This window comes from Prunus avium, chromosome 2, assembly GCF_965620075.1.
Source record: "Prunus avium chromosome 2, drPruAviu1.hap1.1, whole genome shotgun sequence".
Classification (NCBI taxonomy): Eukaryota; Viridiplantae; Streptophyta; class Magnoliopsida; order Rosales; family Rosaceae; genus Prunus; species Prunus avium.
The window spans coordinates 25,160,590-25,175,487 of record NC_142285.1 but is presented as its reverse complement, the minus strand read 5'-3'; the positions used below and the strand labels follow the sequence as shown (position 1 = coordinate 25,175,487).

The 14,898-nt window shown below is 37.3% G+C and overlaps 1 protein-coding gene and 1 pseudogene across 2 annotated transcripts; both read left to right on the top strand.

The window, feature by feature from the left end:
- The first annotated feature begins 2,761 nt into the window (after positions 1–2,761).
- On the top strand, positions 2,762–11,270 carry LOC110745694 (small ribosomal subunit protein uS14m pseudogene; annotated as a pseudogene). Its single transcript, XR_015833919.1, has 3 exons — positions 2,762–2,956; positions 7,479–7,908; positions 10,857–11,270. The product of XR_015833919.1 is annotated as a small ribosomal subunit protein uS14m pseudogene (transcript).
- On the top strand, positions 2,952–5,612 carry LOC148296714 (small ribosomal subunit protein uS14m-like). Its single transcript, XM_088249229.1, has 2 exons — positions 2,952–3,351; positions 5,383–5,612. The coding sequence occupies exon 1, from the start codon at positions 3,029–3,031 to the stop codon at positions 3,338–3,340; it is 312 nt and encodes a 103-aa protein (XP_088105355.1). The 5' UTR covers positions 2,952–3,028; the 3' UTR covers positions 3,341–3,351; positions 5,383–5,612.
- Positions 11,271–14,898: the final 3,628 nt, after the last annotated feature.

Sequence of the window (14,898 nt, the reverse complement as noted above, 5' to 3'; positions counted from 1 at the left end):
CTCTGTTGTCGAATGTCCATACATACTCTTCCTATTCATAGTTCAATTCGAATTAAAGCATGGTGTATACTCTTAATTCAAACCAAGATAGCTAACATGCAAGCCTAAATGGTGATCAATCATTCAAACTAGCATATTAACTTATAAGCATAATGAATAAGAACAAAAACCATAATTCAAACTTGGAAACTAATTAAACTTGAATACTTAAGAAAGAATGTACATTACAAGAAAAATAAATTACAACTAAGAAAACATTAAAGAAAGTTAGAATTGAGAACTAGAAAGCAAAATTAAGAGAATTTGAGGGAGAGAAGGGAAGGGAGCTCTAGAGAAGTGCTTGAGAGCTCCCCCCCTTGGGGTGTGTTTTCAAGCTTAGAGAACATCCCTATTTATAGGCCTAGGGGAAGTGAAAATCTGAATTCAATATGGCTAATGCATACAACACTTGTATTATAAAATCTTGAATTGGTTGATGCACTTGTATTAGAAAATTTGAATTGGTTGATGCACTTGTATTAGAAAATCAGAATTGGTTGCTGCACTTCACCAATAAATCCCACCAGCAGCCCTAGCTCATCTTCATGTCACCATGACCAAGCTTCCAACCAGAAACAATAGCTCATCCTGAGGTCGGAATGACCAACAACTTCAAGGGCTTACAAATTGGGCTTCTCTTAAGCAAATGATGACTTTAAGCACTCCAAATTGAAGTTCAGAATGTGTCTGATCCAACCACACAAGTATTGGCCCAATCCAAGCTCGGATGAAGAAGTTAAGGCCAAAACAAATTGCTAACTCGTTTTTGCTCGCTGACAAAATCCATCCTGAGCATGGTTCTGTGTTTGCTAGGTAACAGACTCCATATTTATCCAATGAGGCTGAATTTTGGATATGTTATATTATACACCCATTGGAACAACTTTCATGAAGAATGTTGCCTCATTCGAGCTATGTAGGTTGCTGAAACAAAGCTTGAAATATGACCTACGAAACTGGACTGGCAAGGGGCTGTAGCCAAAATGAGTTTGTCTTTAAGCTCTTCATCGATTCATCCAAATTAGGCCTTAACATGCTTGAATTGCATGAATTATGCTCTCTTGCTCTTTTTGCCTACAAAACACACAAAGAGAGGCAAATAACATAGAAATCTAGGAAACTAAGCAAAAGAAGTAAGTAAATTTGGGCATGTATATGTATGAAATTATGAGCTTAACATGACGCCTGTCACCCCTTCAAGACTTTGAAAAAAAAAAATTTCACCTCTAACCCATCCTCCGTGTCCTCCCCTGCAACTCAAACCCCTCTCATTCTCTCTCTTCTCACCTGCTCTCTCTCTCTCTGTCTCTCCTTGCTACTCAAATCATCTCTCTTTCTCTCTCATCTAGCTATTTTCCTCTCTTATCTCACTAGCTCTCTACCTCTTGTATCTCCTTCCTTTTTTCTCTCTCTTTTGTTGCCGGTAACAATAGAGGAAAGGTCATGGGCTAGCCACCTCAATCTAAAGGGGAAGGTCGGGGGCTAGCCAACCACCTCAGATCTAAAGCCCCACGACAATGTAGGAGAGGGACGCAAGAGGATGGAGAATGGAGGATGGGGTGCCGACTTTTACGACGGAGCCTACTGTCACCGGCAACTATGGTGGGGAATAGAGGTTGTAGTTGGAAAGAGAAATGGCTTGGATGTGTGAATAACAAAAAATACATTTTTTAAAATAGATGATTTGAGTAGTAGGGGGAGAGAAAGAGCGGGTGAGAAGAGAGAGAATGGGAGGGGTTTGAGTTGCGGGGGAGGAGGGGTGGCAGAGGTGAATTTTTTTTTCAATGTCTTAAAGAGGTGATAGGTGTCACTTTTTAATTTGCTAAGGATACTGATGTGGCAAGCGTACCTTGACATTCCTGCGCCAAGGAAGTTTTTCTCAAAAGGGAGGTGGGTTGCGAAAGGTTGATTTTGGTTTAGCCAAAGAACTATATTAGGAAACTATTACGGTCAGCATATCATACAATAACCATTTATTAGGAGGAAATCATGTGATTGATAGGGCCAAAATCATGGTGGTGTTATTCGTGGAAAATGCTCCTGCCCGAGAGAGAGAGAGAGAGAGAGAGAGAGAGAGAGAGAGAGAGATTTTTTTTTTTTTTTTAAGGTTTAAATTTAGTTTGCTATTTCTTATGAATTTTATTTTCTTAAGCATTTTTCAAATCCACATGGCATGTTATTATTGAATATGTGGACTCCACACACATGCCATGTCATCAATCTAACAAAAGTTTTGACAAAATCTCACCGCAGAACAATTTTGATGTGTAAGGTGTAACATAAAGAATCAATAATGTAAAAAATATATATATATTTATTTAAAGGACCAAATGTGATAATTTTGCAACTTCAAGGATCATTATCTTGAATTTAAAAAAAAATTAAAAAGCCTTGAATACTAGGACTACATGAGCGAGCATTTACATATCCAATAAACGAAGAAAAAGCAAAAGACGGTGGTGTCTCCAACATCTTTGAGCAAGATAAGATGTGGGTTTGCTACACCACACCCTGAAATTCTTACACATATTTGGTGAGAGAGAGAGAGAGGTGGTGGATTGGGTTTTGATTTGGCTGCTCGGGAGAATATTATTTATTATTTTAATTATTTTAAGATGAGTTAACAGTTTTAGACTTTGTTATGTGGGACAAGGAGGGGACACCAATTTGGGACAATGAATCCACTCCCCCTAACCAAACATATTGGAGATAATTGCATTTCCTATTCCTAGTCCTCATTTCTCAGAGTTCCCAAACATGGGAATGAATATCCTCTGTTCCCATCTCGTGGGATTAGATATGGAAATTCATTCCCAAGAAATTTAATCCTTGAACCAAACAGACCCGCAAGAGCACGCCATTGCTCCTAAAAAGCCCTTTTTAAAATTAATTTTTGCCAAAAAACAGTTAACAATAAGCCGTGACTTGTTCCCAAGCTTAAAACCCTACCAAAATCCGAGTTTGCTAGCATTCAACACAAAAGGAAGAAATGTCAGTTTCTGAGGAAAATGCCAATATCCGAGACCACCATCGCCGGTTGCTGGCGGCGAAATACGAGCTGAGACGAAATCTGTACAAGGCCCTCTGCAAGGACCCAAGCCTTCCCAGCGACCTGCGCGAGGAGAACCGCTTCAAGCTCTCCAAGCTGCCCCGAAACAGCTCCTTCACGCGCGTCAGGAACCGCTGCATCTTCTCCGGCCGGGCACGCGCCGTCTACGAGACCTTCCGTATGTCCCGTATCGTCTTTCGTACTCTGGCCTCTAAAGGCATGCTCAATGGCATTAAGAAAGCGTCTTGGTAGCCACCGAACTGGTGCGTTTCTAAGTTCTTCGTCTCCATTGCTTTTATCTTTGTTTGTTTGCAATTTTTGTGTCTCTGGAATTGGGTTTTTTAAGAAATTGAAATGGTGTTTATTCGGAGCTTCATTTCCGTTAAATTTCATGTTTGTTTTGTTGCTATTTTTTCGATTTATTTATCTGCCATTTTTTGGTTTCCTTAAATGCCTTTCATATGAAATCGAGACGCAAGTGCTGAGGACATGACGAAAGTGTTTAATTGGGAAATGAAAATCTTCGTAGCTACTAAAATGCTAAGTTTTAGAGTAGATGAAGTTGTGTTGTTAGAGCTGGAGAGTTTCAATGTGTAACAGGAGTTTGGGTTTCTTGGCTGGTATGACAGTGATGCATCTATATTGAAATTTACTTTTCTTTGCTAAAATGTGTCTTTAAGTTGATATTTTTACATGAATTGGCTGGCTAATTTTATGTGGTTTTGCTCAAATAAAGGTTAAATGCCTTTGCCTGTGAAGTCTAATTCTTGTAAGAGGAAATTGCCAATCATGGTGTCAGTTATCCTGGATTCTAAGGATTTGGACACTTACTCTGTTGGAAAAACGTTGAAAGGTTGTTGACCCAGGCTCAGAAATCGGTCATCTTGGATTTCAATAATCACCATTTCTAGAAACGTTTTGTAGTATCTGAGAAGGAATGAATCGGAACGGAGAATGAACTGATGGTCAATTAACTTTTCAACAACTAAGGAAGAAATTAGATGTGATAGATACAATTTTGCAGATGGAACTTTTGAAACAAGGAAAGGCCCTTCTAGTTCGAAGGGCACTATAATTGGCAGTTCTTATGACATTCTCCAAGAGTAGAAAGGTAAGGAAGAGCAGGGTTTTTAGTACAGGGTCACTGACTCATAGTTCAGTGCAAGGTCCAGTGTTGACAGGGAAGAATAGCAAACTGGTTGCAAAAAGAAATACAAGGTTGTAGGCCTTGACGACAGCAGGGACGGTAACCCAGTCATTTCTAGATAAATTTGTTTGGATTATTAGGGATCTGATTGACCCAAAAAACAGACTAAGGTTGTATTTGGTGTTAAATTCAAGTGATATGCCTTGTGCTCGGAGGAAACAAAGTTTGGAAGAGTTGGTTTGTCAATTCCATGGCACGAGGGTGGATATTTGCAAAATGAAGTCCTGGTTTACTAGCAAGAAATCGGTTTTCTTGAATCCTTGTAGGGTTGAGACCACTCAGAGTGCATTTGGCAATAAAGGAGTTCTTGTACCTACCCCTTATTTTGTTACTTTTTTTCTCTGCCGCCAACAATTGCTTACAAAGAAGTCTCTGGAATCAGATATAATGGCTTATAATGCTAGATGTGCCTGAGACTTACTTCTATCTTAGATGATTTTTTTTTGTCAAAGTACAAATCATTTGTTCTTTGGTTGCTCTTCCGCAGGTAAACTTTAAGTTAGAAAATTTTCATTTCTGTAAACTAGGCAGGCAGCAAAGAGATTGAGTCCTAAGTAGTGACTTCACCTTCTCTGTGGGTTGCATCAGTCGCTCATGTTTACCATGTGGAAAGAGAGGCATGCATGGATGCATCTGAGTCTGACTATGTACCAAGATGGGCACGCTGTTGTTCAAGAACTAGTGGTAGTTATCAAGTATAAGATTAGTAATATTGATAAAGTTAGAAGTACAAGCTTATAACGGGTTTCTAATTATTTCAGTCTTTTTCCTGTTTTTGTTTGTCCTGTTTGATCTGTATTACAGTTCAGTCAGTCAGTCTACTTTGATCTATTATTTTGCTGCTTTCGCAATTTGGTTTATGTATCTGATCTACTCTTGCCTCTTTTGTTAAATAATTTATTAGTTACCCAGACTAAAAGGATCTTGCTGTAAATAAGTTTTTTGCAGTTCACTGTTGGAATTAAAACCATACCTTGTTTTTTCGTTAGTGCTAGTTCGTGCTTTACGTAAGAGTTGATGATTTTACTTACCATGTAGGTTTTCCTACGAGCTTAGTATTTTTCTTCTTTTTTTCTTTTTTTTGCAGGTGGCTGATGATACTACAAAAGTTAGTATAAGTTGTTCTATTACAATGCTATACCTTGGTTAATTACAAACCGGTCATTCTCTCCTACTTTGGTTATTGGAGAAAAAGTGTACACTTATTGGTGTTGAATAAAAGGTTTTAGCGAACAATTTGAAAGTTGAGCTTATTTTTGTATGACTGGATGATATATAATATTGTACTAGTTGTTTTCTGCGTTGAAGTATGGGAAACTAGAGTCTAGAGTTGCCCGAACGATTCGTGTGTAAAGTAACATGAGAATGAGTCACCATGCTGGGCTGTTACGAGGTGCCTTGGGCCAAATGAGCAAACTATTTAAGGTATAATCTGAAGATAAAGTATACTCGTCCTATGAATTTATCATTTATACTATGAGAAGTTTTTTGTTTACAAAAACATCTAGGATTTTTTTTATCAAGGAGACATTATGGCTAATGGTAGACCTACCATGGTACGCGTTCAACTGTGATCTAATCATTTCCCGCCATCGATTCTCTATCTTTGCGTGCACTATTTCGAGTTACCTAGTACTAGTAGACTGAATCAGGAAAGTTTGGCATAGGGGAGAGAATGAATGAGCATGGGATTAAATATTGCCCATAATAATTCTCGGTTTTTCAGGTATTGGATTACGAAATTTAATGTCGAATCAACATAATCTTTGATTCCTTATGTAATACCCTCAAAAATAATATTTGGTTTTATTATTTTTGTGGAAAATATTATTAAGTCGTGTGACTATTTTGGATGTTGTATGATTTTGGTTTGATCTGAAAAGATTGGAATTAAGTGAGTTTAATCACAAATTGGGACAAAAATACCCTTATGATTAAGTTTATGATTTTTCAAAGTTAAGGCGAGCGATCGCCATTCGATCGTGTAATGTAGAATAATCCGACCGTTGGATTGGGCCCAAATTGTCGCAGGGAGATATCGGGACTATTTAGAGTCCATTGGTGCGATCGGATTTGGAATCCGAGGTTGTGGGCCCAAGGCGGATTTTTGGGGTGTCGGTTAGACATGTGGGACCCACGGGACCCAAATAGTGACTTTTGGACAATGGGTGTCATTGGTCATGATTTGACGTCGACAACACGTACGTCACAGTTTTGGAGTTGGTTGGATGAGATTTGATCACTTTGGATTCCCGGTTGGTCCAAAGGGCAATTTCGTCATTAGATGCGGAATCTTGGATTTTGGAGTTTTGTGCTAAGTTGAGCTATGTACTTTGCTTAGGTACTGTTGGAGTTGAGTTGCTCGTTGAGGTTTGAGATTGAGGATTCGTTAAGTTGTTGAAGACGCAGCTTGGACGAGAGGTGAGTAAAACCATCCTAGTCGTGAGTAAAATCACGAATTATTTTTCTTGTAATGTACATTCTTTCTTAAGTATTCAAGTTTAATTAGTTTCCAAGTTTCAATTATGGTTTTTGTTCTTATTCATTATGCTTATAAGTTAATATGCTAGTTTGAATGATTGATCACCATTTAGGCTTGCATGTTAGCTATCTTGGTTTGAATTAAGAGTATACACCATGCTTTAATTCGAATTGAACTATGAATAGGAAGAGTATGTATGGACATTCGACAACAAGGATTAGATACATACTTGGTTGTTTAAAATGTTCTTCTATGCTTAGTGGGTTCCTAATGCTTAATTTTAGGTTAGACAACAAATGATCAAATTAGGGAATTAGAAACACAAGGTTATGACCACACACCATGGCTTAATCATACTTTAGCTAGAATCAATCCATTAATCTAAATTGAACTTGGGAACTTATTTGCTTGAGTTACTTATTTCTTTCTTCCTTGTTTTATGTTCTTTGTTTTTGTTTCTATTTTGTGTAGGGAAACTAAATTGGATCATTCAATCATCAATCCCTGTGGAATCGACCTCGCACTTACATACGCTAAACTACCAACGGTTCGTGCACTTGCGAGTATCACAAGTTGAGGATGCAACTGAATCCATTTTGGTGCAGCTGAATCTACACAACAACAACAATCCAAGAAAGATTGCAATGCTGAATATCAAGATGTGGGCTCCACTATTTACTATTTACAACAGTTCACAATAGGCCGTGACTTGTTCCCAAGCTTAAAACCCTTCAGACCGCGAAAAAAAAAAAGGGCTTAAAACCCTACCAAAATCGGAGTTCGCTAGCATTCGACACAAAAGGAAGAAATGTCAGTTTCTGAGGAAAATGCCAATATCCGAGACCACCATCGCCGGTTGCTGGCGGCGAAATACGAGCTGAGACGAAATCTGTACAAGGCCCTCTGCAAGGACCCAAGCCTTCCCAGCGACCTGCGCGAGGAGAACCGCTTCAAGCTCTCCAAGCTGCCCCGAAACAGCTCCTTCACGCGCGTCAGGAATCGCTGCATCTTCTCCGGCCGCGCACGCACCGTCTACGAGACCTTCCGTATGTCCCGTATCGTCTTTCGTACTCTGGCCTCTAAAGGCATGCTCAATGGCATTAAGAAAGCGTCTTGGTAGCCACCGAACCGGTGCGTTTCTAAGTTCTTCGTCTCCATTGCTTTTATATTTGTTTGTTTGCAATTTTTGTGTTTCCGCAAATGGGTTTTTAAGAAATTGAAATGGTGTTTATTCGGAGCTTCATGTCCGTTAAATTTCATGTTTGTTTTGTTGCTATTTTTTCGATTTATTTATCTGCCATTTTTTGGTTTCCTGAAATGCCTTTCATATGAAATCGAGACGCAAGTGCTGAGGACATGACGAAAGTGTTTAATTGGGAAATGAAAATCTTCGTAGTTACTAAAACGCTAAGTTTTAGAGTAGATGAAGTTGTGTTGTTAGAGCTGGAGAGTTTCAATGTGTAACAGGAGTTTGGGTTTCTTGGCTAGTATGACAGTGATGCATCTATATTGAAATTTAGTTTTCTTTGCGAAAATGTGTCTTTAAGTTGATTTTTTTACATGAATTGGCTGGCCAATTTTATGTGGTTTTGCTCAAATAAAGGTTAAATGCCTTTGCCTGTGAAGTCTAATTCTTGTAAGAGGAAATTGCCAATCACGGTGTCAGTTATCCTAATTCTTGTAAGACGCAAGTGCTGTTGGAAAAATGTTGAAAGGTTGTTGACCCAGGCTCAGAAATCGGTCATCTTGGATTTCAATAATCACCATTTCTAGAAACGTTTTGTAGTATCTGAGAAGGAGCGAATCGGAACGGAGAATGAACTGATGGTCAATTAACTTTTCAACAACTAAGGAAGAAATTGGATGTGATAGATACAATTTTGCAGATGTAACTTTTGAAACAAGGAAAGGCCCTTCTAGTTCGAAGGTCACTATAATTGGCAGTTCTTATGACATTCTTCAAGAGTAGAAAGGTCAGGAAGAGCAGGGTTTTTAGTACATGGTCACTGACTCGTAGTTCAGTGCAAGGTCCAGTGTTGACAGGCAAGAATAGCAAACTGGTTGCAAAAAGAAATACAATAAAGGAGTTCTTGTACCTACCCCTTATTTTGTTACTTTTTTTCTCTGCCACCAACAATTGCTTACAAAGAAGTCTCTGGAATCAGATATAATGGCTTCTAATGCTAGATGTGCCTGAGACTTACTTCTCTCGTAGATTTTTTTTTTTCTTCAAAGTACAAATCATTTGTTCTTTGGTTGCTCTTCCGCAGGTAAAGTTTAAGTTAGAAAATTTTCATTTCTGTAAATTAGGCAGGCAGCAAAGAGATTGAGTCCTAAGTAGTGACTTCACCTTCTCTGTGGGTTGCATCAGTCGCTCATGTTTACCATGTGGAAAGAGAGGCATGCATGGATGCATCTGAGTCTGACTATGTACCAAGATGGGCATGCTGTTGTCCAAGAAATAGTGGTAGTTATCAAGTATAAGATTAGCAATATTGATAAAGTTAGAAGTACAAGCTTATAACGGGCTTCTAAGCCAATGGGGTATTATTTCCTTCTTTTTCCTGTTCTTGTTTGTCCTGTTTGATCTGTATTACAGTTCAGTCAGTCAGTCTACGTCAGTGGCGGACCTATTAAGGCGCAAGGAGGTGCAGCTGCACCTCCCCTCGCCGGAAAAATCATTGTTGGTGCTTTAAATTGCACCTCTGCTCAATTGGTGGTTGTGAACTCCAGCAGGCCCATAGCCTGTGCAGATTATGCTACTACACAGGGCCCCCAAAAATCAAGGGCCTCCAAAGAAAGAAGACAAGACAAGGAAAACCTTGAAATCTTGGAGTTGCAGAGCCACAATTGCGCGAGGAAGAAGACGACTGTGTGCTGATGTTACTTTTAGGTTTCTCTCTCATATTAAACGGCCCCGTTTATGACTTATTTTGATTTTAAATTGAAACGGGGCGTTTTGTTACTTTTTAGTATAGTTTAATCCTATTCAATTGCAACCAAATAAAAAACAATTAAAAAAAAATGAGACGGTGGTGCTCTGCATCCCTACCTCTCATGTCACCTCATGTTATTTAGTTCTGATTGGGCTTTGACTCTAAAACCTTACTATTGTTATTATTTTATTGTCTTATTATTTTTATTTTATTTTCAGTTTTTCAAAAGGCACATAATTGACTGGGCTGTAACTCTAAGTAAGGAAAAAATTCAGTTCTATTTGTGAATTGTGAATTTTTGTTTTTTTATTTATAAAAATAGGTCCTTAATATTTCTCATTGTATAAGCCCTCCAAAATGAATGGACCGGCAAAATAACTCAGCCAAAGTATGTTTGTTGTGTTGCGTGGTGCACATCTGGCCAAAATGACGTCGTTTTGAGCCAGTCAAAAAAAAAGAAAGAGAGAGGAGTAAACCGGATTGCAATTCATGGACTTTAAACACACGCTTAGGCCTGCATTTCGTGAGCTATAAAAAGTCTTAAAACATGTTTTTCTTTCTTATTCAAACAAGGATTACAAAAGGTTTTTAAAAAGAAGGAAATCAATTGGTTCTATTGCTACTTTTTTTTTTCCTTTTTTTTTTTTTGTGTGTTTCTTTTTCCCCCCTTTTTTGGTAATCTGCTTCTTATTTTATTTTTTCTGATTTGGCTCTTATGATAAGTATTCAATAGCAAACTCGAGGAAGAAGAGTCTCTGCAACGTACGACTCATGATATGATCAATTATGATTTGTTTATTTTCAATTTATTTTTATAAAGCTTTTATCCTTTCAAAATTGCATCTCCGCTAAATAATTCCTGGGTCCGCCAGTGTTCTACGTTGATCTATTATTTTGCTGCTTTAGCAATTTGGTTTATGTATCTGATCTACTTTTGGCACTTTTGTTAAATAATTTATTAGTTATCCAGACAAAGAATCTTGCTGTAAATAAGTTTTTCGCAGTTCACTGTTGGAATTAAAACCATACCTTGTTTTCTCGTTAGTGCTAGTTCGTGCTTTACGTAAGAGTTGATGATTTTACTTACCATGTAGGTTCTCCTACGAGCTTAGTATTTTTCTTCTTTTTTTCTTTTTTTTGCAGGTGGCTGATGATACTACAAAAGTTAGTATAAGTTGTTCTATTACAATGCTATACCTTGGTTAATTACAAACCGGTCATTCTCTCCTACTTTGGTTATTGGAGAAAAAGTGTACACTTATTGGTGTTGAATAAAAGGTTTTAGCGAACAATTTGAAAGTTGAGCTTATTTTTGTATGACTGGATGATATATAATATTGTACTAGTTGTTTTCTGCGTTGAAGTATGGGAAACTAGAGTCTAGAGTTGCCCGAACGATTCGTGTGTAAAGTAACATGAGAATGAGTCACCATGCTGGGCTGTTACGAGGTGCCTTGGGCCAAATGAGCAAACTATTTAAGGTATAATCTGAAGATAAAGTATACTCGTCCTATGAATTTATCATTTATACTATGAGAAGTTTTTTGTTTACAAAAACATCTAGGATTTTTTTTTATCAAGGAGACATTATGGCTAATGGTAGACCTACCATGGTACGCGTTCAACTGTGATCTAATCATTTCCCGCCATCGATTCTCTATCTTTGCGTGCACTATTTCGAGTTACCTAGTACTAGTAGACTGAATCAGGAAAGTTTGGCATAGGGGAGAGAATGAATGAGCATGGGATTAAATATTGCCCATAATAATTCTCGGTTTTTCAGGTATTGGATTACTAAATTTAATGTCGAATCAACATAATCTTTGATTCCTTATGTGCTAGTAAACTTTGGGGAAGTTAGGAATTGGGATTATTTAGATACTCATATATTTATAAATGTAGATAAAGTCAATAAAGTCAATAAAGTCAATAATTCAAATAATTCAAATACCTGTTCCATGTAAATAAACATGCCATCAAATTGTTTCATTTTTAAAATTTCACTGGTCTACAAGAAGCTGCATGATGACTGACGGGTTGGCTAGCTGGGCCTTATATGTGGATCTTTAGCCAACATTTTTTGGGATGGTAGTTGAGAGGATTAGAAGAGGTTATTAGGCCTGTACTTGTTTTAGCTCCCCATTCTTCCAAACAAACAACATATGTTTAGCTCGCATTATACCCAACAAGAAAAGAAATAAAATAAAATCACTTCATCTTTACCGTCTAAACTCGGATGTTAAACCTTATGAGAATGATCTTTATTGATTCGATTAGTTGTATGTTGTTGTCATAACTTGCACAGTTGTTACACATATACGTAATCCATTGTTCAGAGACAAATGTAGCTAGTTATAACTGAATAGGTTCATTAAAATGAATTTGCTTGAAATGAACAATAATATTATTCACTAGCAACAAATGTAGTGGCAATTGCTCCCTCATGCAAAGTCCTAGGTTCGAGTCCTACCATCAATGTAGCCAGGAACGGATCTACAAAGGAGCAAGGGTGGTCAAGTGACCCCTGCAACCTCTGAAATCTGCCATTGAAGAGGAGAAAACTGACCCCTGCTGATGAAAGTCCCCAAAGAGCCAGAGTCTGCTTCTCCAGCGCGCTTCCCCTTTTCTTTTTTTCCTCCTCGACGTCAAAACGACGTCGTTCTACTAATGTCTTTTTTCTTTTTTTACAAACCTGGCCAAAACGACGTCGTTTTGGCTCAGGTTTAAAAAAAAAAAAAAAAAAATTGGGCGCAGATTCTGTTTAACACAGAGAGCCCGATACCTCCCCTCCCCATATCAGTTTCAGCTCCATTTTGAACCCTAAATCCCCAAACCCCTCATCATATTGAACCAATCTTCACCCAATCCGACGAACGGCTTCTCTAATCCACCCATCCGGCACCGGCGACAGCGATACCTTCAAAGTGGCGGCAACAAAGCAAAAAAATCAGCCCCAAATTCAATTTGATTTCAAAGTTGAATTTGTCTTTCAACATGCTTCAAGGACAAATTCCAAGGTTCGGGATTTAAAGGTTAGTTGCTTATTTGTTTACTAGCTTTCCCAAACAGTTATTAAGTTGTTTTTGCTTAGTTCTCACATTTCGTAACAATTTCACATTTCGTAGCAGTTATTAAGTTGTGTTTGCTCTTCACTATTCCTGATACCACAGATTTGAACATAGATGCCCTATTATCTGAAATAATTCTTTTTTGTTTTTTTATTGTGATACAATGGGAAATTCAATAATTGAATAATGTATTGTTGGCTGTTGCATGAGAAACCGGGCAAAAACTGAAAACTGTGATAAGAATATGTTTTGGATTAGTTTTTATGTTTGTTAATTTATGAAGATTCTTAAATATTATTGTTTTATTACTTGTTGGATTAGTAATGTGGTTTTTTCTATTAATTATGAATTATAAATTATCTTTTCATTTTTATGAGTTTATTTTTGTATAGAAAGTTTTTACCCTTTTAGACATTGACCCCTGTAAGGAAAATTCCTGGATCTGTCCCTGAATGTAGCGTGTGTAAATTTAGTATATTATCGCCCCTCTCAATGAAAAAGGTCCTAACAAACGAATAATTAGGATAAATAGTTAAGGATCCCATTTCATCACACAAAGATTCTAATTAATGGGCTTCACTATTTTATTGAAATCATAAAACAACAAACACTTAATTAAACAGTGCATGTTGTTGTACAAAAACATTGTCTAGGACAACAAAGTTTTAACCAAGCATATAAAACGTTGGACAATAGTAATGTCGTACAATTAGTAAAGTTAAATTATAAGCAGTTATTAGTTGGAAATGTATTGTAACTTAAGTAAGTTGAAGAAACTCTCGTCTTTAAAATCAAGAGGAATTAAGGTGTTTATGTATTTATGAGATATTAAGGCGTTTTCATATTCCAAATAACTCGGTTCATAGCGAACTCTTATAAATAAAGAAACTCTTAAAACTCAACTCCATCAAAGAATTCTTTGCCTTTCCGTCAAAAAACAAAAACTAACTTGTACCAAAAAGCACTATGGCCGCACTAAATATGTACCCAATGTTGGTCATTTTGCTTTTGGTGAGCCCATCAAGAATGATTTTCACAACTTTTGCAATTCCAACTTTTGAGATATCTAATTCGAAAATCTGGGATGAATGTAAAAAACATATCTCCATTAACTGCGCTCGAGAAGTTGGTGGAAGTATTTTCGAAGGTGCCATTGTAACAGATGGTTGTTGCCATAAGCTTGTGTCTGTAGGCAAAAATTGTCATGCTTTATTCTTCAACTCTACTCTTGCGTCTATACCCAATGTTGATAAATCTAAAGCTTTGGCAAAGAGTACACAAGTTTGGAATCGATGTGTTGAAATTGCACTCTCCCCTACATCTTCTATCACAATTCCAAACACAAAGGCTTCAAAATCGAAAAAAGTGGATGAATGTAAAAAACATATCTCCACTAAGTGCGCTCGGGAGGTTGGTGGAAGTATTTTCAAAAGTGGGAGTGTAACATATGGTTGTTGCTATGAGCTTGTGTCTGCAGGCAAAACTTGCCATGATCTATTCTTTAACTCTGTTCTTGCCTCCAAACCCGTTGTCAACAAATCTAGAGCTTTAGTAAAGAGTACACAAGTTTGGGACCAATGTGTTGAAATTACAATTTCTCCCGCACCTTCTATTGCAATTCCAACCACAAAGGCATTAAATTCAGAGACCTTGGTTGAATGCAAACATATCTCCTTTAATTGCGCTTGGGAAGTTGGCGGAAGTATTTTTGATGGTGGGATGGTAACAGGTGATTGTTGTGATGATCTTTTGTTTGAAGGAAAAAACATGCCGTGATATATTCTTCAATGCGACTCTTTTATTAAAACTCGATGTTGAGAATCCTAGAGCTTTAGCAAAGAGTACACAAGTTTGAAACTGATGTATTGAAATTACAGTTTAGAACTCGGGGACCAAATTAATAAGAAATTATGTATGAGATATATGCTATGTTAAAGTATCATTTTTATTTAAATGTTTATTACCAAAAAAAAAAAATGACTTCAACATGTTGTTTCGTTACGAACTCAATTTTGTTGTAATTATGGTTCTTCAACAATTGAGTACAAAATAGTACTATTTTCCACAGCAACCAATGACTCCATTCCGTTCTTTGTGAGGTTCAAAATATTATGAAC

Bases quoted from the DNA above. Each gene is read 5' to 3' on its own strand.
- LOC148296714 (XM_088249229.1), top strand. From the start codon at position 3,029: ATGTCAGTTTCTGAGGAAAATGCCAATATCCGAGACCACCATCGCCGG.